The following is a 25,058-nucleotide window of genomic DNA, read 5'->3' as shown; positions in this document are numbered from 1 at the left end:
ATCTATCTCGGGTCTAAAGGCTCCATCCATGAGGCCGCAAAATGTGCTTGGCCCATTACTTAGGCCGAATCCTAAGACTAACCACTCAAAACTACCATAGCAGGTACAAAAGGCTGTTTTAGGGATATATTCTTCTGTTATGCGGTTCTAATCGAAACCTGATCTAAGGTTTATGTAGCTAAAGTACTTGGCTCCGTGCAATCTATCTAAGAGGTCCTCCACTAGGGGCATCGGGTATTTGTTTTTAATGGTGATTTTGTTAAGGGCCCTATAATCTACACAGAGTATAAGTCCCCCATCCTTCTTCTTGACAAATAACACTGGGGCGCCAAAAGGGGATTTACTGGGGCGAATGAAGCCTTGTTTCTCTAATTCATGCAGCTGCTTCAGTTCCATGAGCTCGATGTGGTTCATGCGATAGGGTGCTCAGGCCGGTGGGGCAGATCCTGGAATCAATTCAATCTTATGATCCACATCTCGTCTGGGTGGTAGGCCCTTGGGTAGCTCCGCTAGCATTACATCTTTGAATTCTTGAAGTATCTCTGTCACTTCTGTATTGTTACTCTGATGGTTCGACTTCTTGCCCAAGGGGTCGGATCATACACAAGTAGATAATATCTCCTTGCTTGACTAATTTCTCTACTTGCTTGGCACTGCACATCATGATGCGTGGCCTGATAATGGTCCCTTGAACCGGTGTTGCTTAGGTTGGGCAATTGGTTAATTTGCACTTGGCTTCACTGTTTGGCATGAGACTCCTGGCTTATTCTCCTTCATTTGCACTTTGATTGGGGTCCTGCCATGTAATCACATTCTTTCGCAGGGTACTCTAACACCTTCTCCTTGCATATCTAGCATCATCTCATTTACTTCTTTCCCAAACATTGCAATAACATATTTGTCATAGAATTCCAAGCCTAGGATCACTTCAAAATCATACATGGGGATTACTAAGAAGTTGAGTTTTGCTTTCCATTTTCCAGCTTCTACTTGCACTGCAAAGACTTGTTTCACTTCTTTGGCCTCTCCTTGTGCGAATGTTACTGTTAAACCTTCTGGGATCTTAGATAGTTTCAATCCATGTTTAGCTGCACACTTTGGGGTAATGAAGTTGTGTGGCCCCTATATCCACCATGATGGCCACTTTTGCTTCGCTCACTTTGCCTTTGATGTATAAGTGGTGGACTGCTACTCGAGCCGCCATACATTGGGATCGAGCACACTGACTGTCCCCGCCCTTGGGTGGTCCATGCTTTCATCACTTCCGCTTGGGATTTCTTGGATACATGGTGGTTGTGGTTCTTCTCCTCTATATGCACTAGTGGCATTCACCCTCGACCCACTTGATGAGGTTATATCTTCCACGGGACATCTGTTTTGGTAGTGTGGACCCCCGCATCTGAAGCATCTAATCCCGATGGATGGACCTGGGGGTCTCCACCATGTTGTATTTGATCCTGCGGGTCCATATGATGCACTAGAGTTGGCCTGTAATGGTTGTTTCCCCATCTTCCTACTGTTCCTCTTGGTACCAATGCGGATTGCAACGCAACTGTTGTGGTATTGGGGGTTTGGCCCCGCATGTCTGCAAACGGCCCTCTAGGGGCATTGGATCTCAAGTTCCATGAATTGTTGTTGAGGTTGGTGTTGAATCTGTTTTGATTCCCCTGGGCCGTTCTCGTGCCTTCCAAGTCTACTAGTCTTTTGGTCATTCTCATGGCTTCTGCTAAGCTTCTTGGCTCCTATCTCTCCACATCCCTTCTAGCCCATTTTTGCATCTCAAACAAAAATCCATGCAATTTAGTGTTAGTATCCATGTTTGGTGGTTGCAGCATAATCTGCTTATATTTGCTCATGTATTCCTTCATCTTCCCTTGTGTTTGTTTGAGGTTTCTTTATTCGTCTCTCACTTTGAATTTCTCCATCTTTGGAATGAAGTAGTCTTTGAGTTCTTCATGGTGTTCTTCCCTGAAAAGATAGTGTCGCCCTGCTCTTGCTCCAACAGGTACCAGCAGGCAGCATCCTCCAAGTAAATGGCTGCCACTTCTGCCTTCCTATCTTCGGTTATTTGGACATACTTCAAGTATTTGTCCACCTCTACAATCCACTTCTTCAGGACTAGAACGTCTCTCTCTCCTTTGTACTTGGCAGGTTGGGGCATCTTGAATTTTTCATAGTCATCTTCTAAACTATCACCGTCTTCCTCTTCCCTTCGGTTATGCTTCTTATCCTTCTTGTCCTTCTTATTTCCTGTTTCTACTACCTTCTTCTCTTTCCTTGTATCTTGCGCCCTCCTAGACGTCTCTTCTCTACCCATTCTATCCATCTCCTCTTGCATTTTGTGTATTTTCTCTTCTTGTTGCTATAACACCCATTCTCTATAGCCATGCTTCAAATCTAGTTTCCTCTTTCTTTCCTCTTCCTCTTCCTTCATCTACATGTTCCTTCACATTGACTCCAACATGCTTGACATGCCCTCCAACTACCTTTCTAATCCGGCTACCTTCTCTTCTTGGGCTACTCTCCATTCTTGCCCTCTACTCTTCTTCCTCTCCTCCATTGTTGGGAGTGTGACATTCTCCCTCTCGTCCTCCATATGGTTGGTAGTATTGTCAGCGTAGGGAAGCCGCATTGTGGTCGGTGGTGTCATCGGTGCGGGGAAGTTGTGTCTCACCTTTGGTGATGGTGGTCGTGCCACGGGAAAGCCGCGTCAGGTCTTTAGATGGTGGGTGGTGTCGAGGTCGGTACGTCACGCCAAGGCCGACGCAATGGAGGCATCATGACGAGGATCGATGCAACCCAGGTTGATGCGACGAGGATCGACGCAACGCGGGGCATCACGACAAGGAACGTCACGACGTGGGTCGTTACGACTTCATTCTCTTCGGGGCTTCTCTCTTACTTCGGTGAGCACTCCTTCACTTCAAGCAAGAGTTGCTTTAATACCAAGTGTGATGCACCTGCACTCGTTATGCACTCCACACGGCACAAAAAGGTAACACGATATGTGAGATCAAGGTATACTCTTGTATTATTCAATCAAAGAAGCGGTACAACATAGGCACATCCCAGGACTATACCCTCGTGACACTGCACATAAGAGGGTTTACCACTAGGTATGGGGAATCACACGTAGAGTGGAAACAAGGCAAGGCTTTCAGTCACTACTACTACCTATACAGGTGTTTCCGATGATAACGGCATGGTATAGCTACAAAGCCCTTACGGGGGGGGGGGGGGGGGGGGGGGGGTTGGGGGGGTGAATTCAGGTTTGCTATTAAATATTGTCCTTTCTTTGGTATACATGTGAGTTGTATTCACCAGGTCTCTACACCCAACAACACTGCAAGCACCTCTGAAAGTACATATGTGTAATCCCTTCAAACCAAAAAGTGATTGCAATCAGTCATCATTGGAGGATCAATGTACTCGGCCCCGTCAGCAAAAGATTTCTGTCATGCAGAGATCTCTGGTATGGCAAAACACCACTCACTATCCATCTTATCAAAATAAAACCATACAAATAAACACCAACAATGTGAATCACAATGCATCAAGCTCCACAAAGGGAAATCGAATGTATGAAGATTTGAATCCCAGCCTCACTACCGGTAACCGTCACATGTTTTGGCCCAAAAACCTTTTCTGCAACTGTGCAGCTAACAGCACCAGCCTCACAATTTCCAACCCAAAAAAAGTGACAATATCAAGGTCCTCTGTTGCCTCTCCATGTGGACTCTCTGGAGCAAGTTCATCCCCTTCTGTCAAGGGGAAACCAATGCTGTTCCATCCCAGATCGTTTGCCGGCAAATAATCATGAAGAGCAACCTTAAGCTGCAGTGCCTCAGAGATGACCCCATCCACAGCCTCCACAGCATCCCGAATTGAGCTCGATGTTCGTGTGTGTGTGTCTGCAGCTATCTGTCATCAAACATCTTCTCACTGACACGAAAAACATGTTGCAACATAGCCATACCATATGAATGACTGGCTTGCAAAGCTTACCCTAGCTATCGTCAAACGGAGTCGATATGCTGACTTGCATAAATGACGGATGCTCCACAGACTTTCTCGAAGAGATGCATTCTCAACACGCAGCCTGGAATAGGACAAATCAATCTCTGGACATTGGTACCACAATTATTACCTGACACACTCAGTCCATGAATAATCACCTGGCATTGCCAACTGTCTCATTGTCTTTGCTTTTGCTTAAAGAGAACATGTGGCTCAGACTTTTTGATCTGGAACCGAGTTCTGGTCCTTTGGGCCACAGCTGCTTCAAATATCCAAGTGATGAAGGCTTTCCTGCACCGTCAGGTGCATGGGTGATAACATCTTTCTCGTCCTCTGATGTGGCCCCTCCCTCCCACAGGCCGCCCCACCCACCACTGGTAAAACTATGAGGATGCCATAGTGCTTGGTTGAGATTTCTGCACCAAATCCTAGAAACATCAGGGGGGCAGAAAGAGAGAGAGAGAGAGAGAGAGGCCAACAAATCAAACTTGAAGACTGGAAAAGATACACATATCTACTTGTCATGGTTATGTAGTTTTGTGCATTCTTCTTGTAGGCGAGCCAGTTTTAAAAGAGCATTCACTTTCTCCCTTGTCACCTGAAACACTATTCATGTGCACTAGTAAGAAATGTCAGCTAAAGACATTTGATCAAAAAATCTGTTCTTTCTTAGAGCAACACAAGTCTTACTAAGATAATCCCTATCTGAATCTTGCACCTTAAACCTCACAGTTATAAAATACCTGCGTAAGCTGCTGTTTCAAAGCACTAATTTGAGCTTCAAGAGCCATGTTAGCATTTGCCTCCAAAATATGTCGCTCTTCTTGCTGAGAAAGTAGTAATAGTGCAGTAACCTGTAATCAAAAGGGTAATGGAAGTGGGGTGTTATGGAGGGAGAGAAAAAACTGTGACGCCAGTGAAATCCAAGTTTACTTTATAAAGCTTCATCACACCTGAGGCAATCTTTACCTCAATCAATGGTAGTGACTCCCCTAACAAGAGCAATTTGCTAATTTGCTTTTTCACCAGAATGAACCAGACCTAGTCACTATGAGAAGCAACAGCCATTTACTCTTGTAAGGGGAACTGACAGGTATAGGTATTTATGTGGCCATAAAGATTCGATCCTAAGTTAGCAGAGCCCTCTATAATCGCCTGAAATATTTACAATGAACTTAATAAAGCCTAAATATAACGAGACAAATCCCAACTTCTTCTGTTTCACCATAGATTGCACAGACTATGCATCTGGTTGATAAGCATATTTGCTGGTGAAATTGGCAAGCCAGAATCCATAGAATAGTTATCTCTATGCTGTGCCAGTGACAAATCCACCGAACAGAAGTCAAGCAGTGTCGAAGCAAGATGAAAATGGACACTGTATACCACAAATCATGTTAACTTGTTTGGGATGGCTCGTTAAAATTCCTAAGACACACTGCTTCTCCAGTATGCTACGCATTTTCAACTTGCAAAGGAACTACAAAACAGATCAATTTGATGCTTTTACAATATAACTGGGCTTGGCTTAGCCTCACAGTTCCTCAAAGATAAATGATTGCTTGTAGATACCCCACCTTTTAGCTGATTTACCATAAAAACAATTCATGCATTTATAATTGTCCTAGAGCTGCAAATGATGGCAGTGGATCCTTCTAGCATTTGACCAGTTATAAATAATCTGCGCATTAGATGGTTCATGGTTCACAAAATGATAAATATTTATGTAATTGTTATAGGCCGTTAGAGCTGCAAGAATAGTCTGGGCAAGAAAATAGTAAAATGGCACCTTCTCTTTTAAAGCTTGTGCCAAAGCAACTTTATCATCATTTTCTTGCATCTGATCACCAGATGCCACAAGCTGGCCTACAGCTTCTTTATCCTGCAGAAAAAAAACACTGGTTTGTCACAACAGTCCCCTTCCATTCTTCCAGAAAGACACATGGTTTTTAAAACTTAGCCTTTTTTCTGCACTCAAAAACTCCTACTGTAGGGTTGAAGTACATTAAGTTGCAATCTAGGAAAACTGGAGGAAGATTTATCTTCCATGAAAGAAACAGAGTTCCCTGGAATGTTTCAAGATTTGCAAACCTACCTTATCCTAAATTGAATGGTGGCATTTTAGCCTGCAGCCCTTTCTTGTGCAGACTGATTTTATTCAAAAATATTATACAATTTCTTCTGCATACTTTTTAATTCTGCATACAAGGCATTGCATAGTTTATAGGAAACCATATGTTGCAAGACAATGCTTCATGGACATGTTAATCACACCAAAGTGTAAGCTCTATTCTCCATGCGTTTCTTGTGGAATGTTTTCATTCAAAATACTTTAATCCTTTCCTCTGTGCACTGTTTTAATTCTGCATACAAGGGATTGTATAGTTCACAGGAAACCATATGTTGCAGACAATGCTCCATGGAAATGTTAATGATATCAAAGGGAATCGTGATTGCAAAAAGACAAAGTAGCTAATACACCTGAGTATTCTGACTAGTGTTACAGACAGGAAACTTTCTCCTATCTGTGATAATGGCCATGATGATTTGCACTTCATTATGATGACCAGAAACCAGCTTAATTTACGTAAGTATGCTAAGAAGCACAAAAGACTTTGTAATAAGCATGCTGAAATGAACCTGAATATGGTGACTGGAAGAGCAGTCCAACTTGAGTATGCTGAGCAATACATAAGATTCATCCTTTTAGACATTGTGAGGGCTTAGGTTATACCTCAAGAGCCACTCCACTGAAAGAAGGCTTGACATCAGTAGATCTTGATACTTCAGAACCTTGCTGCACAATATCACAGTCTTCTTCTGCAATTTCACTGTTGGCACCCTTAGCCACAACCTTCTCCCGGAAATCTTGCAAAGAATCAGACAAAGAGTGGATCCAACTTGCTTCTCTCTGAAAATGAGAAGTAATTTCTTCCTTCAAGCTTTCTTTCAGAGTCTTGAGTTGTTGAAGTTCAGAACCAAGGAACTCTGTCAAAACAGACTGATAGGTACCTATACAGTGTCAGTACTCAAATTAAATAGCAACAACACTATTAAGACAGGGCTAACACCTCTGACACAAAGCAAGGCTCCTCCTTAGGAAATGCTTTGCATAAAAATATGGAGCAAGCATAAAATCAAACGAACGAAGCCATGCCTTAAAATAGTGCGGGCTACCTTATGTAGCTCTGGTAGTCAGTGCACAGCAGCATCCTGTGAAGGTAAGTAACCTGCATGCAGTGCTATGCCATCCGATTGCACATGCACTTAAAACACACTCACAGGTTTCACCAGTCTCGTACCATGCAGGTTACATAAAAAAGAATGTGGGCACCATGTGCAGATTTTCAGTTCTGTAACATACATTGGCAGACACCACTGGCATGAGACAGATCTATAGAGGAGAATGCTTACTATACCTTGCTGGACATTTGGCCACATTGGCAATGGAGAAAACAGCATAATGACCAACAGGATAGACCAGAGGATTACAGCAGCTTACCTTATAAAATGACTAACTATTGACTCATTTGGAGACAACACAGTACTCAGGTCATGATGCAGAAAGAAAACAAGGTGTTAACAGCTGCTCTAGCATCTTGTGAAACAGTAGACTGTGTTTCCATAAACAACTTAAGCAAATTAAGCAAATGTCACAGTCGTGGCATATCTAGTGACATCAAAGCTAATATAAAATAGATCGAGTAATAACTCATTAGTACCATTTGCTGTTTGTGGGAAAAAACTGCATCCTCTGCTCGCTTTCTCACACAGATTTCCTAATACAGATTTTGAGTATTAAATATGATCAGATCCTACCAAAGGCTGACAATAAAGCATTGAAAAAACTTGACAGCAAATGAGATTGCTGGCAACATGTCATGTTTGAAGTAAAGCTACCTCTTCGATAGTTGACTTGAGCATTGCTAGTGAAGCACTGCAAGCTTGGAACTCTGCTTGAACCATAGCCTGCAATAATAAAGTTGAGATGATTATACAAACTGGTGCAAGCTCTTTTGTAAGCCATAATTACATATTTATGATTAATCGCACACAATTTGACATTGAGCACAGCACAAATTTAGCCTGTAGGCCGCTATGGAAAATACAAGTTAAGTAAAAGGTAGTACATTTACAATGATCACAAGGATGGCAAAGCCAGTGATAAAAATTACGGAACACTCTGTGTGAACGAATTTGTGTTTACCAGCAAGTTCTTCATGAGATCATGATATGCAAAGAACACATAGTAAAATTTGGTACAATGATTTTTAGCTTTCCATGCTTTCATATCATAGTGTGTGACAGAATCTATCACTTTTTTCCCTCCATTTACTCCAACTCTGTAACTAGCTTAGCCTGAGAATCAGCGGTAAAAGCACTCTGAACCTAGTCAAAATGCATCACTTATTAGTCAAAAGTAGCAATCGAATCCCATCCACAAAAAAGCAGACTGCAACATGGCAGACTTGGATGCTCCCTTCATGCACATGTATTAAAGAGACAGGAAGAAATTCAAGAAGTTGTGGCTATCAGACTATCTACTACCAAGTTGTCTTTGGCCTGCTTCAATTGAGCATACAGGTCTTCATTTGTTTCACCATAGTGCCACAAGTCCTCTGAATCTTGTAATAAAATGGAAGCTTTATCCTGGATTTCATTTGTTTCACAAGGCCCAGTAGCTTTACCTCGTACTTTCCAGAACCTCTCAACCACCTGCAGAATACACAGCAGTTGTATAACTTGTACAGAATTTACATAATTATCAAGTTTCTTGTCATGATGTGATACCTTCTGACAAACATCAGTCTCATCATCCATCTTTCCTAATTCTTTCATTGTCTGACCTAAATTATACCAAGGAAAACAAGTTTCAAGACTTTGTTAACAGCTCATAAATGTTCCTGACATACAAACAAAAATTCTCTACTCTTAAACAAATGAGAATTGGCTTAAATCCCTTCCAGAAGCGGACACCTGTCTTGTGATTCAGTAATTTGTTCCATCATGCCATCATCCTTTAATTCATGTCTTCCAAACTACCTTGCCATGTTGACACATCAAGGAAATAGAAGTTCAGTCCATTACTAGAATAATGACAGAACAGCATTATAGTACCAAGCATGAATGTACACCCCACAACCTTCTTAATTCTATGGCATTTTCACCTTGACATCAGTAGTCTCAGATGACAACTTGCTTCTTTTCGTCGAAAAATCAATCAGTTTCTGTTGACACGCTCCATATTCTTCTCTTAAATCCACCATTCTGATCAAACATAAAGAAATAATTGGTATTGTAGATCAAACACAAAGAGACACTTTACATTTAGACATTATTAGCACTATCTCACCCAAATTTCCATAACTAGTCTTTGCCCAAAGTTAATTTGTCCCTTTGTCCATTGTTACACTATCTCACCCAAAAATTCCAGAACTGTCTCTTTCCTAGAAGGTAATCTGTCCATACTGCTATAGCTTATGCTCGCTCAGGCTCACATATTAAGGAGGTATAGACCACAGAGTGGCTTATGCAGTAACTGAGGGAGTTGTGACAATCAGAATGTCATTTTGCATAGAGCTAATCTTAGAATTAACAAACGATATAAAGTACTGACTTCAGTACTTTATAAAGTACTGACTTTGTAAACCATATAAAGTAGAGCTAATCTTAGAATTAACAAACCATATAAAGTACTGACTTCAGTCAAGCCACAAGAGGTGATAAAAAGATATGATGGGACATGAACAATCTTTTTTACAGAGATTGATCTAAATCTCATAACGGGCCTGGCATGCCTTTTGCAGATTTACCTACAAAGCCACCCAAACACAATGAGATAGTGAGTACAAATGGATGGACTGAACCCCAACTTGGGATAGTCCTAATGAACCTATGGCTCAGTGGTTATTTGAGATCTCACTGTCCACAAGAGATGATGAAAAGAAGCTAAAGCAGGAAGGGGCAGAGGTGCTCGCGATAATCTCCCAAACTGGTGACCAAGAAGCAACGGCCTCCACAACCTGTGTGCAGGGGACTGCCTCCAACCCAACAACAACCAAAGACCCATCCTTGGTCATGAAGACAGTGTCATTCATCTCAGCTGGAGACAATGATTTGATAGAGTGCCAACACAAAGCCCCAACCTGATGCAGTCTAGGTTCATCGCCTGTGCTTGGCGCAAAAACCCTTGCATTTTATAGCTGTCCATTACTGCAGAGCTTTGTCACACAGATCCTCTAGACCCAATTGAACAAAACATTGTTAACCAAATATCTGGAAGCATGTGAATACAATACCTTCGGTCATTCCTACATCGAACAAGTTTCACACTGCCAAAGCTTCCAATCCATGATCCTGAAAGTTGTTCCACAATGCGGCGAAGTTCTTCTGTACCTTTGAAAAGTAAAATCAGAAGTGTGTGTCAGCTGATAAACCAGTATGATCTATAACTTGAAAAACACTTGAATATTTTCTGTTTAGATTTGTACACTCAAATCAAAGTATTGCAACTGGAAACCTAAATACGGGCAGATATACAAACACATTGCATAAAAGACTTAGTCCCAAATTAGACCAATATGTAGGCAAATTCCAACTTGAAATTAGCATTGGTAAAGGATGCATATTTTATTGCATGCTCAAGTTTATAGATTGTTTCTAAAAAAATGGCTAGGTGGCCTAGTCTGATTATATCTAGGACAGGGAGAGAGTATGCTAATATTCAGATTTCAAAAACCTGAAACTCATGTGACGAATGTTAATGCAGTCAGCATTTCCCCAAATGTCTAGCCATGGCAAACCCAAATCAGAGTTAGAAAAGTTGTCATAGATCAAAAAATGGATAGATGTATCTGGGGCACACTAGTCTCCTACATCATCAACTCAGAGAAAGATAAGAGAACCCAGAGGCAGAAACAATCCTCCGATCATATATAATTACAGCTGTAATATGGATGTATACAAGGGTATAAGCTGGGGCTTGCCAACAACTGATCTGCATTACACTCCTAACGTAGCCACGAGTTCAGTTTCATACATAGGAAATGGTTTTGTAAAACTTTAGAAATGGCGAGAAACAAGTTCTGTATTGATAATAATAAACACATGAAACTAGTTAATATTCAGCTAAGGATGTGCACATAAAGCATGGTTAGTCTTTAAAATGTAAGTGTCATGAGGGGGGTGTAAAAAAATACCCTAACCCAGAAACACAATACAGTCATATGAAAAAGCACAAATTGAACAAAACGCAATTAGGGTTAGGGTAACTCAAAGGCAATGAACACAGTGAAGATCACAATGAATGAATCTCTATGATACAATGCTCATGCAGCAACACACTATGCAATGAATGAATCTTCACAAGCAAATGCAGCAGTAGATGCCGGATCTGAGTTAGACAGAGCAGTGAGGAGAGAAAACTGCAAAATGCAGCCTAAAGAGGGTGTAGAACTGGTTGGCGATAATAGACAGGATGAAAACACAACCTTCTAGTGGTCCAGAAGGGGCAGGCAGCAGCAAACAGGCTGAAACAGAGTGCAGTCCATACAGCAGCAGCTGCAGCAAACATGGGTTGTAGACAGGCCACCTTGCTGAAATGCACCGCGCAGCCTCTAGAGAAGATGACAACTAGTGGCAGCAACCAGGGGATGTAGGCAATGTCCGAGGGCTGGAAACAGGTGCCAGATGGATGGAGAATCGAGACCTCCCAAATCATGGTTTATATGTGGGACATTGAAACTCTCTCGAACCACTCCCGATTTAAAAAGAATGGTTAAAATTCATTATTTAACTTAAGGTTTTAGGCTATTTAATAAAAGCTAATGATAATTTAGCTCAACACCCTCTCTCAGGCCCAAAACTAGAACCAAAAAGGGACTGCAAACAAGCCCAAGCCCTTTTTCTTTTCTTTTTCCAAGGCATCCCACCCCAAAGCAACCAAGGCATTGGACGAAGGGTGCACGTTGGTTGCCTAATGGCCTACCAAGACTACAAAGGCGATGGTTATCTTACCACGGGAGCCCACATATTCACCCCATAGAGGATAGATAGGGCATCAAACAAAGGGTACTCCTCGACTGGCCACTATCTAATGGCCTACTAAGTCTTGCAAAAGCGGATAGGATACAATGGACTATCTTTTTCCTTTTTTTCTTTTGAGGCCTTTTATTTGGTGTTTCAAAAGTTTTATAGTTAAGTGAGTGTTTTCAAAAAGTTTTCAGTCAATTGAGTAACAATGCCAAAAGGGGAGATAAAGATTGTCACCCCCAAGATCTTCACAAAACAAACAAACCTATCCCAACCACTACCAAGTGTAGATGACGAAGGAAAAATAGGCTAGATGTGGGAAGCATCTATGGTGAGTTTATGGAGGCCAAAAAAAAGTGTGGTAAGCAAGCTAGACAAGCTAAGCAAGCAAGGGAGACTACAGAATGCTAATGCACTAGAGTTATGCAAGAGGAAGCATGCTCATGCAAAATGTTGTATAGTAGTGCCATTTGGACAATGCCCTCGCAAGGAAATTGTTTACTTGCCCAAGAGTCCTTTTACAATCATAGTCATTCTAACAATGTGAATGAAGATACAAAGTACAATATACATAATATCTGAATCAACACTATAAACAACATCCTGTCACCATCATGAGAAGAAAGTCGTCCCTTCTAAAATTGGAAGAGAAAACTAGAGGCAAGCACCATCTTCCCATCAATCTAAAGAAGTAGAGGAGAGAGCACTCAAGCTGATCCTGGGTAGTATGTACTTGAGCACCGCTCAACTTACCACCTTGGTCAATATGTCAACAAATAATTTGATGGAGGCACAAACTCTAAGCAAAATGGTGCCTAGCTAAACCTACTCTCTAATGCAATGAAAATGGACTCCAACATGTCACATCTGAGGTATGATAATCGCATTACCAGCCAGAGCAATCACACTCTGGTTATTGCAGTAGAGGATAGTCAATGCAGCACATGGAAACTAAGGCACTACCAATAAGCTCCTCAAATAGATGACCTCAGTGGTACCATCAAAGAGAGCCCTATACTTAGCCTTGGCCATGAAAGCCACCACCATCTCCTGCTTATAGCTTACCCAAGAGATGGGAGTCGTACCCAAGGTAAAGATCTAGCCACCATGGGAATGTTGGGTGTTAGGATCTCCTGCCAATCAAAATCAATGTATCCTTGCAAACATAAATCAAAACCATAAGTCAGTCCATAAGAATAAGTACACCGCAAATATCTCAAAGCGCGAAGACATGGAATCCAATGTGACATGCAATCCAATGTAACATCCTAGGTGTAGTAAAATACTGACTTAGCAAACTAGCTGAGTACGCTAAATTTGGCCTAGTATGAATCAACCAAAGCAATTTCTCTACCACAGATCTATAGATATGCTCATGGGTTGACCTCGCATGTCCTCAGATAAGCGGACAGTTGAATCAAGAGTCGTAGCCACAAGCCATGTCTAATCCTAGCAATACTAATCCACTAACTAAAGAAAGTAATTCTGCTCTAACACAAAGATAGATCCCCCAAATCAAATTACCTCCATCCCCAAAAAGTAAAACAACAAACAAAGGTCTGTCATCTTAAATGTAGCATAAAGCTTAGCCTTAACTTTTGTTAGGGTAGCTCAATATGAGCTATTGGCAAGTAAGTCATCTACGCACAACAAGATATAGCTAACCCCCTCTGAAGTAATATGGACATATAACTTCGGGTCATAAGGGGTAGAATGGTTTCCATGGGTTTGAGAAACTCATCCATCCGATAGAGTCAAAGCCGCAATGTTTGCTTCAGCCATGAAGAGCTTTCTACAAGCGAAAGATCTTATCTTTTCAAATAACTGAAGAAAATCTGAATGGCTACTCCACATAGACTTCCTCTTCCAAATAACCATTTAGAAAGGCACTTTAGATATCCATTTGATAGATCCGCCAACCGTGGTGAGCAACAAGCACAACCAACCAACGGAATGATGTCAACCGTACAGTAGGAGCAAAGGTCTCTTCATGTTCAATGCCTTGCTTCTGTCAAAACTCTTATACTACAAGGCAAGCCTTGTACTTGTCTAAACTTCCATCAACTTTTAGCTTAGTCCTAAAAGTCCACTTCATCGCAATGACTTTCTTGTGACTCGCACCATCGACCAAAGTCCAAGTCTCATTTCGGTCAATACTCTCTAGCTCTTTTTTCATGGTCTCTCACCATTGGGAGTGCTAAAGAGCCACTTGCCAACTATTCAGCTCAGAATACACTATGTAATCAACTACAAATAGCGATGCAAATGAAGACTAAGATATAAGCCAAGCAAATCTTCTAAGGCCCTCCAATGTGGAATCCAATGAAAAGATCCCCGAATCTCACATAGTCAACTGGTACCAGCGAAGTAATGGGTCTTGAGAAGGGGGGCTAGGAATTGAAAAATCTACGGAAATGTCACGAGCAAGTAGTAGACTCAGCTCAAAATGCACTATCTCCCATTGAATAATTTCAGAAAACAACGTAGAATCCGATATAGAAAACTACACAATAATCCTCTCTTCAAAAACTACATCTCTCCTAACAATCACCTTATTTGTACAAGAATCAAATAAACAATAGACCTTCACTTTAAAGAAGTATTCTACAAAAATCAAGAGATCAGCTCAAGGGGTGAGCTTTTCTATCTTATCATCAAGGATGTGCATGTATGCATAACTCCTAAAGACTCTAAAGTGAAAAATGACAAGCCCAAAGCTAAGAGTCTTTTTCCTATACCTACAAATTCCTCTCTACACTATGGAGAAGACTGCTCTCATAAGCCACGACTCCACCATCCTGCATTAAAACATCCCCAATGCTATTCCCACATACATCATACTAAACCACAAATGACTTTCTTAAATCGGGTAACACAAGCACAAGATCTGAAGTTATCTTTTCTTTTAACTTGTCAAATGCAAACATTTCCACTACTGTCTATCGACATGTTACATTCTTTTTCTGCAAAGCATGCAATGGAGATATAATTTCAACAAAACCACGTACATATTCAAAGCATGGCTATGAATGTATTGCTTCAACCCTTGCAAGGTCCATATAAATACCATCGACCGATATAATGTGACCCAAAAAGTGAATTTCATGCAAAAAAAATTCGCTTTTCATGTCATTAATGACTAATGTGTGCTTATGCAACTCATTAAACAAGATGTCCAAGTGCTTTCTATGCTCTCCCTCATTGATGACCAATATGTGCTTACGCAGCTCATTGAACAAGATATCCAAGTGCTTTCTATACTCTACCTCATTCTTTGAGTGGACAACCATGTCATCAAAGAAGGTGCCCATAAATCCCCTATATGGCTTAAAGATGCAATTCATCATCCAATTAAAAGTGACAAGAGTATTAGTAAGTCCAAAAGGTATGACAAGAAACTCATACAACCCAAAAGATGTCCTAAAAGTTGTATTAGGCACATCCTCTAATCTAATGTGTATTTGATAATAACCACTTTTCAAATCTATACATATGGATATGGCTGCCCCTTGCAATCTATCAAAAACATCATCGATCCGAGGGATCGAAAATCGATTCTTTATCACGATTTTATTCAAAGCACCATAGTCAATACACATACACCATGAACCATCCTTTTTCTACACTAAAAGCACTAGAGAACAAAAGGGACATGAGTTGCCTTCAATCAGCCCTTTGTCCAACAACTCATTCACTTGACTCATTATCTTCAATTGGGCTACACTAACCCTGTAGGGTGGCTTATTAGGTGGGCTACTTCCAGGGATAGAAACATAGACAAGTGCTGAAATAAACTACTAAACACAAGACTGAAGAGAAAGAAAGAGAAAACACATAAAAACACTATAAAGAAGACAACTCAAAAATGGAATCCATATACCAAAGACGAGACAGCCACATACAAGAGTGAGTCACTGGCTATATGGGCATTGGCACTGGCTCCTCTCTCCAACAGAAAGTCCATCTAGTGAATGGTAATGATGATAATGATTGAGGATGTTGGGTTTTACTCACGCCTACGCTCACACAAGAGTGTCAATGATCCGCACGTAGGACACTGGAATACTTTTTACTCTCCATAAGAGAGGTTTTTTCAACCAGTCACTTTTATTTTCATCTATGTATTTATGTCACACACTTTGGTCACTTATCGCAAAATACACAACATCTGTATATGAACGCACTTTAAGTCGCTTTCACAACCCTAAAGCCTAAAGGGTTGTAATTTGTACTTTGCACTTCACATTTTATTATGCAAACAATCGTGATATGACCACTCCCTCTCTCTATCAATCATTGTTGTACTTCAATCTTACATTTGGTATCAAAGTTGTTCGACCGGCTCTCTCTCTGCTCTCTTCACTCTCAACTAAGCCCACGTGCTGCTGCTGCCTATGGCGACCTATATTTTTGACGCACCTTCTTTGTTCTACTCAACCTCTGCAACCTATCGTGGCTGTTTAGAACACTCAAAAACCCTAATTTCACAAGCACAATCCAGAAAACCCCAATTTCACAGGCACAATCCTAAAAACCCTAATTTTGCAGGCATAGTCCAGAACTGCCACGTTAGCACCTGCGGGATCCAAAACTGCTCCAGATCTGTTCCAGCCTGTCACGTCAGCAGCCACGCGGCTCAGAACTGGTTTTGCTTGCTCTCGAGTTGCCATGTCAGCATGTTTTCAGATCTGCGCAGCTGGTACATGTATATTTCATTATTTTAATCAGAATTTCAGAGCCAAATCAAGGGCTTTTGCAGGAAAAGGTCAATTTTTGCTTCAGCAAGTGCTTCAGTGCACAAATTGAAGAAATTTGCAGATATTTGGGTCAGCAAATTTGGGGGTTTTGTATTTTTGGCAAACATCGGCACATGTAATGTGTTTTTAGTCTAAAATTGACTAAAACTATGCACATTGAACAGTCAAATTTTGGGGCTTTTGTGTTTTTAGTGCTACTGGGAACTCTTATTTCCTTGGACAGCGCTTTGTTTACTGAAATCTGGAAAATTTCAGCACATTGAGACAATATTGGTTAAGTGTGACACAATTTGGTGGTTCTTTTGACTAAATTTGGTCGATTACAGATTGGCATTTGCTGTAATTCTGGGAATATGAAGATTTCCAGGTCAGCCAGCTTTTGTAATTGCTCTTTTTGCATTTGATCAAGTGACATTTATCATGGTAGCTCATGGGTAGAATGATGTCTTCACTTATGTTTCGAAAGAGGATAGATTGGATGGCAACAACTATTCTCTGTGGTCCTTTACAATGAAAAATGTGCTTGTTGCAAAAGGTCTTTGGGATTCTATCAGTGGGAAAGAAGTGCGTCCAGGTGATTTGGCTCCTGCAACCCCTCCACAAGCAAGAGGTTGTGGACAAAGGCAAGAGGGTGCAGCAACAACCTCTCAACAAGCAACAAGACGTGGACAAAGGCAAGAAGTTGTCACACAGCCACCACCCCAAAGAACAATTGCTCAGAGTGCTTGGAACACTAGGGATGCCCAAGCATTGTCACTTATTTCATTGGCAGTTCAGTAGTCAATAATCCCGTATATTCGTTCTACTACTACTTCCCAAGTAGCATGGCTTACACTTGAGCACATGTTTGCTGGTAAGAATCAAGCGCACATTTATTTTTTGAAGAAGGAACTTGGAAATGTGAAGATAGAAGAAGGTGAAGCTATGCAAGATCACCTTAATAAAATTCAAGACTTGCGTGAGCAATTGATCAATATAGATGAGTATTATTCTGATGCTCAAATGATTTCTACTACTTTGAACTCTTTTCCACTGTCTTATTTGGCCTTCCACACTACATTGAATCTTACAATCCAGGTTTCTCCACAATCACTTAGCAAGATCACCTTAATAAAATTCAAGACTTGCGTGAGCAATTGATCAATATAGATGAGTATTATTCTGATGCTCAGATGATTTCTACTACTTTGAACTCTTTTCCACTGTCTTATTTGGCCTTCCACACTACATTGAATCTTACAATGCGGGTTTCTCCACAAAAACTTACTTTTCTTCAGTTGGCTAGCTTATTGCTGGAAGAAGAGCAAACAAAGAAGAATAGTGGTGCAAATATAGTAGCTTCTGAACAAGCTTTTGTGGCAAAGTAGAAAGGTAAGGGCAATCAGCCTAAGAATGCTCCACAGAGTTTAGAAAGTTCTGGAAGTTCTTGAACTTCATAGAACAAGAAGCAGCAAGGGAACACACAAGCTAAGAAGGACAAGTGCCATTATTGTAAAATGGCCTGGTCATTATATCACAGAATGCACGAAAGGCATTGCTAAGGAGAAAAAGGAGTCTGGAATGTTAGTTTCAAATGCACCTTCTACTTCTACTACCACAGAGTCCGCGTCTTTTGTCATTGACCGTGACTATTGTTTTTTTATTTGTAGTTATGATTCTTCTTGGGCAGATAGAGCATTCAGCTCAACTAAGGATGCTAGTACTTGGTTTTTTGACAATGATGCTTCTAAGCACATTACATCTCACAAGGATTTGTTTACTTCTGTTGTTGCAGCTTTTATTGGCAAATCAATACAATGTGCCAACAAGCATTGGAGAGATTGTTTTGAAAGCCATTGATGGCTCTACTCTCTACTCTCCACTCTCCGTTTGCACAATGCTTTATATATGCCAAGGATAAAGAAGAATTTATTATCCATTTCTTCTTTAGCAAAATGTGGAATGCATAGTCAGGGATAAGGAATTCTTGACTTTGGTGCTCACTGGCACATTATGTCATGGACTTTATGAGTTAGATGCTCACTCTGGTAATCAATCAGTTTAATTTGGCACCTACTCTTACTCTTGCTATATCACAAGTAGAGTTATGGCATGCTCGTATGGGGCATGTGAATTCTAGCAGTATAATGCTTAAGCAACATACTCAAATACTGGAAGGCTTACCTCTCTTGGAGAGACCTCCTAAGCACATTTGTGAGGGATGCGTTTTGGGAAAAATGCATCGGTTTTCTTTCCCTCATGATGTTGCTTTCAAAGCTAAGGCCATATATGTAGACCCATGCAAACAAAGTCATTGGGTGGATGTTTTTACTTTGAGAAAAAAGTAAGACAATAAGGCTATCAAATGTATATTTGTGGGGTATAGTAGTGAAAGCAAAGAGTACAAATTCTACAATCCTGTTTCTAAGAAAGTTTTTGTCAGTAGAGATATGATTTTTAATGAAAAATCACGATTATCTCTTGCTGGTTATGACACATATCAAGCTGCAAAAGATGTGTTTGAAGGATTGCTGCCCATTTCTTTTGAAGATACAGCTGGAGCTCCATTAAATGAACAAAATGTTCATCCAACTACTCCATTAAATAATGCAGAAATTCAGCCTATGGCTGATCAAAATATTCAACAAGATGTTGAACAACAGGTCCAACAAGAGCATGTACATAATCAAGAAGCTAGGCACATACCTAGATGGTATTTGCAAACTATGCAAGATAGTCATTTGAATGCTCCTCTTGCTAGTCATACTCGAAGACAAACATGTCTGCATGATTATGCTAATGCTATGGAGTTTCTTATGGCAGCAAATACACATGATGATGATGAGTCTGATTCTTTTGAGGATGCACAACGGACTCTACATTGGATGGCAGCAATGCAAGCTGAATATGATTCTATCATGAAGAATCAAACATTGTTGGGTGTAAAGGCCCTTGCGCTACTCCCGTGTGTATATTACTTTACACATGTGAACTCACCCTTGCAAGTGTAAGTGTACCATACCCTAAGGGTAAATACATTATTTTAATCTTTGAGTGTACCACACTAGTACACACCTATTAGTCGACTCTCACTCATTCACTGTTCACTCAACCATAGCTGCACCTTGAACGACGAGCATACTCTATTTCGCTTCCGCTTGTACTCTTCAAACTGGTATTAGAGCTTGAGAATTGGTGCTATCAGGCAGTCATAACCAGCAGTCAAGTAAACATGACAGGCTGGCAGGTCTATCGACAGGCCAATTCATGTGCAGCCAGACAGGTCAAAGTCAACGGCTGCAATAATGCCTGCACCAGGCGTGACAGGTTGGCAAGCCTATCGAAGGCTGGTCATCTCAACGACTGTGTGGACCACGCGGACTGCAATGGGCAGGTGGACTGCAACGTGTCAGCGGACTGCAACGAGCAGGCGGACCGCGCGCAACAGGCCAAAACTGCACACAACGGGCCAGAACATCGGGCGACAGGCCAGGACTCCGAGCAATGGGCCAAACTGCAAGCAACGGGCCAAAAGGGTCAATATTTTGACATTTTATTTATTTATTTTAATTGGGCCACTTATCTTATCAGATGTTCGTGCGCCCAAGCAAAGATTGCAGATATGTGCGAATTTACACCTGAAATTTGGGGCTTTTCCAAAATTTGGAGTCGGACACATAACAGTGACTATTGACCCATAAATTGCAAACATTGGGTGTCATGCCTCGAAAATTTTGGGGCTTTTCACATATAAGTGAAATTTTGCTCGATTGAGCCAATTTCATTGAAATTTGTGCACTCTTGGACGTCAAATTTGGGGCTTTTGCAAAATTTGTAAAAAATCTGCAACATTTGCTCATATTTGATGCTCAAGAAGATGTATTGATGCAATGGGGGCAAATTCACAACAAAAATTTTGGGGCTTTTCGCATCGGTGATGTACTTTGAGTCAACTTGAGCCTTAAAAATGAAATTTGAGTAGATTCACTGTTGAGTGGGACAAATTTGAACTTGGGATGTTTCAAATGTTATAAAAGGGCAGCTTCTCTTGGCACATGTATTGTTGAAAGCTCATTATGCAGTGAAGCAATGGTATATACAGCACTTGGCTTATTGCATTTGAGTATTATGGTCATGTATTACCAAAGTGGGAGCTGTCATTCATGCAAATGTATCAAATTTGATTTGTGTACATGCTGCAATCAACACTTGAGACTGAAATTGCAGCAAAACATCTGCTTCTTGGACATCTTGGAAGTACAAGAGTGTGTAGTTGTTGTTACACTCAACAACTTTGCTAATTGGCTAGAAATATTCAGCACTTTATTGCAGTTTTTATTGCTGATGATGGCTAGCAATGCATCTACATCTGATACAAAGAATCTCTTTGAGATTCGTGAATTTGTGATACTCTGTCTAAAGGATTGTGATGATGCCTTGGCAAAACATAAGCATGTTGCTTTGTCAAATGAGGATTGGGCTAAAAAGAATAAAAAGGCCATTACTTACATTAAAATGGCTATCATAGATGATATCTTGGTTGATATCAAGGGACTTGGTACTGCATATGCAGTTTGGGAGAAACTCAAGGCTACGTATGAGAATACAACTCCTGTCAATCAAGTACATCTCATGCGAAAGTTGGTCAACTTGAAGCTTGATGAGTCTAAGCCTGCCTCAGAGCATTTAAATGCTTTCATTGGTATTTTGAGTCAGTTACAAGATGCAGGCTTGCCAGCTTTTGATCCTAAATTGAGGGCTATCTTCTTGCTTATGACTTTGATGTAAGAGGAAAAACTGAAAAGAGGTCAAATGCTACAAATAAGAATAAAAGTCGCAGCAAAAGCAAGGAAAAACAACAAGATGTCACTTGTTTATTGTGCTAAGAAATGCACTTAACCACTTAAACAGCCCCACAACGTGCTTATTTTAGGCTTATTTTAGAAAAACCCTAAAATTGGGAGCGGATCGAGAGAGTTAAGTGGGAGAGGATCTAGAACCCTAGTTTTCTATAAATAGGCAACCAGCCCTCCACTCTTCTCTAATCTCATTTTTGCAAATTTCAAGTGTTTCAACTTGCTGCCCACACCCCATTCGCAAAGGACATCTCAGCCGAAGCTGTCCATTGCTGTCTCCATCAAATGGCGCTTGATTTCCAACCCTCTTGACACAGTTTGGAGCTGATTCCAGCCAGGCCACTGCTGTTGCTATGTAGACCTGCTGCCGTATAGCCTACCACATCATCACAGTCATGCTGCCTGCGTTTTTAGTCTTTCTCTCTCCTGCAAGCTGTCCTGCCTACGTTTTTAGTCTCTCTCTCTTGCAAGCTGTTCTACCTGCGTTTTTAGTCTTTCTCTCACCTGTTGCCTACGTTTTTAGTCTTTCTCTCTCCTGCAGACTGTCCTACTTGGGTTTTTAGTATTTCTCTCTCCTCACTGTTGACTGCATCAAATCCAGCTTCTCACTGCTGCGTTTGCTGGTGTTCGACATTCGGAGGCTGCCTTGTTGCAATTCGGGGTTCGTTCGGAGTACGACACACTCTCCAGCTCATTATCCCTGCCTTGATCCTTGAGATACAAGAGTCTGAGGTTTAGTATTCATTTACCACATAGCGTATTTGCTGCATTAGCATTGTATCATTTAGTAGTTATATCACTTCATTTATTTATTGTGTTCATTGTCTCTAAGTTACCCTAACCCTAACTGTATTCTTTTATCAGTCTGTGCTTTGTCGTACGGTTTCTGTTTATGTTTCTGTGTTAGGGCATTTCTTTGCATTGTTATCAGTGTGGTCACAAAGGGCATAAAAAGCCTGATTGCAAGTACTTTAAAAAGAAACAAGAACGCAAGAAGCAAACTAATGCAAAAGGCAAAAAGAATGAAAAGGATGACAGCTCCACCCCTAAAGAAACAAAAAAAAGCAAGTGTGGTATCTAGTGTTGTTATTGAGGAGATAGAAGAAGATAAAGATGTTGATTTGCTGATTGCATCTTCAAATCCACATGCTATGATAGTGGAGGACATGTATATCACTAAAAAGGATGTGATAGATGCTTTGTTGTCAACTCATGATGGTTTGTCACAATCGTGGATTATTGACAAATGGTGCTTCATTTCATGTAACTCCATCTTTGGAGTGCTTTTTTTCTTATGCAAAAGGTAATCTTGGGAAAGTCTATCCGTTGGATTGTGCACCAACTTGACATTAAAACTGCATTTTTACATGGGAAACTTCAGGAAGAAGAGTATGTACAATAGCCCATTGGTTTTGCAGTTAAAGGATCCGAACACTAGGTATGCAAGCTGAAAAAGGCCTTGTATGGTTTAAAACAAGCTCCACAAGATTGGTGCGCAAAAATTGATGCCTTCTTACTCAGCCAAGAGTTCATAAACAACCCATCAAAGTCTACTCTTTACGTTTGCAAAGAGTAAACTTTTGATATGTCAAATTTAGGGCATTTACATTACTATTTGGGCATTCAATCTATTCATGATGCTAGAGGCATTGGATTGTCATAGTCCAAATATATTGGTAAACTCCTTGAGAGATTTGGCTTCCAACATTGCAAGTCAGTAAGCACACCAATGGAGACTAGACTTAAGCTATCTTTGCATGATGACGGTGATAAGTTTGACATCCATACATATGCTCCAACAGTTGGCTGCCTCATTTATTTATGAGGCACGAGACTAGATATTCAGTTTGCAATTTCAATCTTGAGCATATATATGCACAGCCCACACATGTCACATTGGCAAGCTATGAAGTGTATCTTCCATTATTTGGAAGGCACCAGAACTCTTGGATTGCTTTATGCCAAGGGAGGGTTGCTACAATTACATGCTTGTAGTGATTCAAATTGGGCTAGTGATTTTGATTCTCATCACTCTACCAGCGGCAATTGTTTCTTTCTCGGCTCTTCTTGCATTTCTTCGCTTAGCAAGAAACAATCCATTGTTGCCACATCGTCTTATGAGCTGAGTACAAGGCAGCTTTCACTACTACAATTGAATGTGTATGGCTGAGGCGTTTGTTGGCTGATCTTTATATATCTCTCACGGTACTCCTTTGTTTGTTGACAGCCGGAGTGCCGTTGCAGTGGCACGGAACCCAGTGTTTCATGCACGCACAAAACACATTGAGATACAATATCACTTTGTCAGAGAGAGGCTACATGCAAGGGATATCAACCTTGTCTACTATCCTACCAACAAGAATGTGGCAAATATCTTCAACAAATTCTTCCTCGCGACAAATTTAAAGCATCCCACAATGCTTTAAATTTGATCTCCTTTGGTGGATGACCCTTGTATGATGATCATCTATCACTCCAAGGGGGTTTGTTGGGTTTTACTCACGCCTACGCTCACACAGAAGTGTCAATGATCTGCACGTAAGACACTCGGGCACTTTTTACTCTCCGTAAGAGAGGTTTTTTTCCCCAATCACTTTTATTTTCATATGTATTTACGTTACACATTTTGGTCACTTACCGCAAAATACACACACGTGTGTGAACGAACTTTAAGTCATTTTCACAACCCTAAAGTCTAAGGATTGTACTTTGTACTTTGCACTTCACATTCTATTATACAAACAGTCGTGCTATGACCACTCCCTCTCTATCACTCCTGTACACTTCTTTCTGCTCCATCGCTATACTTCAACCTTACAAAGGAGGAGAAGCCCCAATAAATAGACATAAGATATGCCAAAACCAGCAACTAGTCAACCAACATTAAATGTTGGCCGATTAGCATAAAATGCCACAAAATAAATAACAATAATAATGCCTAAAATGAAGACAATGTGCCTAGCCCTGAAAGGCATGCACAAACTCACACATGAGCTAACAATCCTACTAACACGTACCTCAACTACCTGCTCATACTACTTATGCATCTTTTCCTCATGAAAAACAACATCATGGATGACCTTCCAAGCCTAAGGATCTCATAGGCAATAGCCCATCTCCGCTACATCCCCATAACCGAGAAAGATACATTTCACTAACTAAGGATCCAACTTGTTGCGTTTGTCCTTGGGTACATGGCAGAAAGTCTCACATCTAATGACTCTAAGATGCACATAGGAAAAAGGTTTTCTAGACCATACCACCTCTGCAACCTAACAGCCAATAGTAGTGAATGGGGGATATATTGATCAAGTGTACAGCAATAGTAGTTGCCTCAGCCCTAAAATACTACGATAAGCTTGCCTGATTAAGCATTCTTCGAACTCTTTCCCGAATCGTCATGTTTATGCACTCGGTA

General features: G+C 40.8%; 2 protein-coding genes across 6 annotated transcripts in view; both read right to left on the bottom strand.

Annotated features, from left to right (window-relative positions):
• Positions 1-3,549: 3,549 nt before the first annotated feature.
• Positions 3,550-8,856, bottom strand: LOC148018294 (uncharacterized). The gene is made up of 11 exons (XM_087661558.1): positions 8,809-8,856; positions 8,566-8,733; positions 7,918-7,986; positions 7,740-7,796; positions 6,752-7,018; positions 5,807-5,899; positions 4,761-4,871; positions 4,536-4,615; positions 4,176-4,433; positions 4,006-4,099; positions 3,550-3,921 (listed from the first exon to the last, which is right to left on the bottom strand). Exons 1-11 carry the CDS (start codon positions 8,854-8,856, stop codon positions 3,619-3,621), a joined length of 1,548 nt encoding a protein of 515 aa, XP_087517684.1. The 3' UTR covers positions 3,550-3,618.
• A 15-nt stretch (positions 8,857-8,871) lies between these two features.
• The window catches only part of LOC148018293 (uncharacterized), a 31,272-nt gene continuing 15,085 nt past the window's right edge, over positions 8,872-25,058 (bottom strand). The window contains exons 4-6 of one of the 5 annotated variants that reach the window (XM_087661465.1): positions 10,317-10,413; positions 9,186-9,285; positions 8,872-9,056 (exon numbers count right to left, since the gene is read on the bottom strand). In XM_087661465.1, the coding sequence (XP_087517591.1) occupies positions 8,970-9,056; positions 9,186-9,285; positions 10,317-10,413 (284 nt within the window). In that variant the 3' untranslated portion in view covers positions 8,872-8,969. Of the gene's footprint in view, positions 9,061-9,160; positions 9,286-10,316; positions 10,414-25,058 lie in introns of all 5 variants that reach the window. The other 4 variants (XM_087661461.1, XM_087661462.1, XM_087661464.1 and 1 more) reach the window with 4 other exon arrangements.

Source organism: Lygodium microphyllum, chromosome 21 (assembly GCF_053477565.2).
Source record: "Lygodium microphyllum isolate KBCC chromosome 21, Lygodium_microphyllum_v1.1.10, whole genome shotgun sequence".
In the NCBI taxonomy this organism is placed as follows: Eukaryota; Viridiplantae; Streptophyta; class Polypodiopsida; order Schizaeales; family Lygodiaceae; genus Lygodium; species Lygodium microphyllum.
The sequence above is the reverse complement of the archived record's forward strand: the minus strand, read 5'-3'. Positions and strand labels throughout refer to the sequence as shown.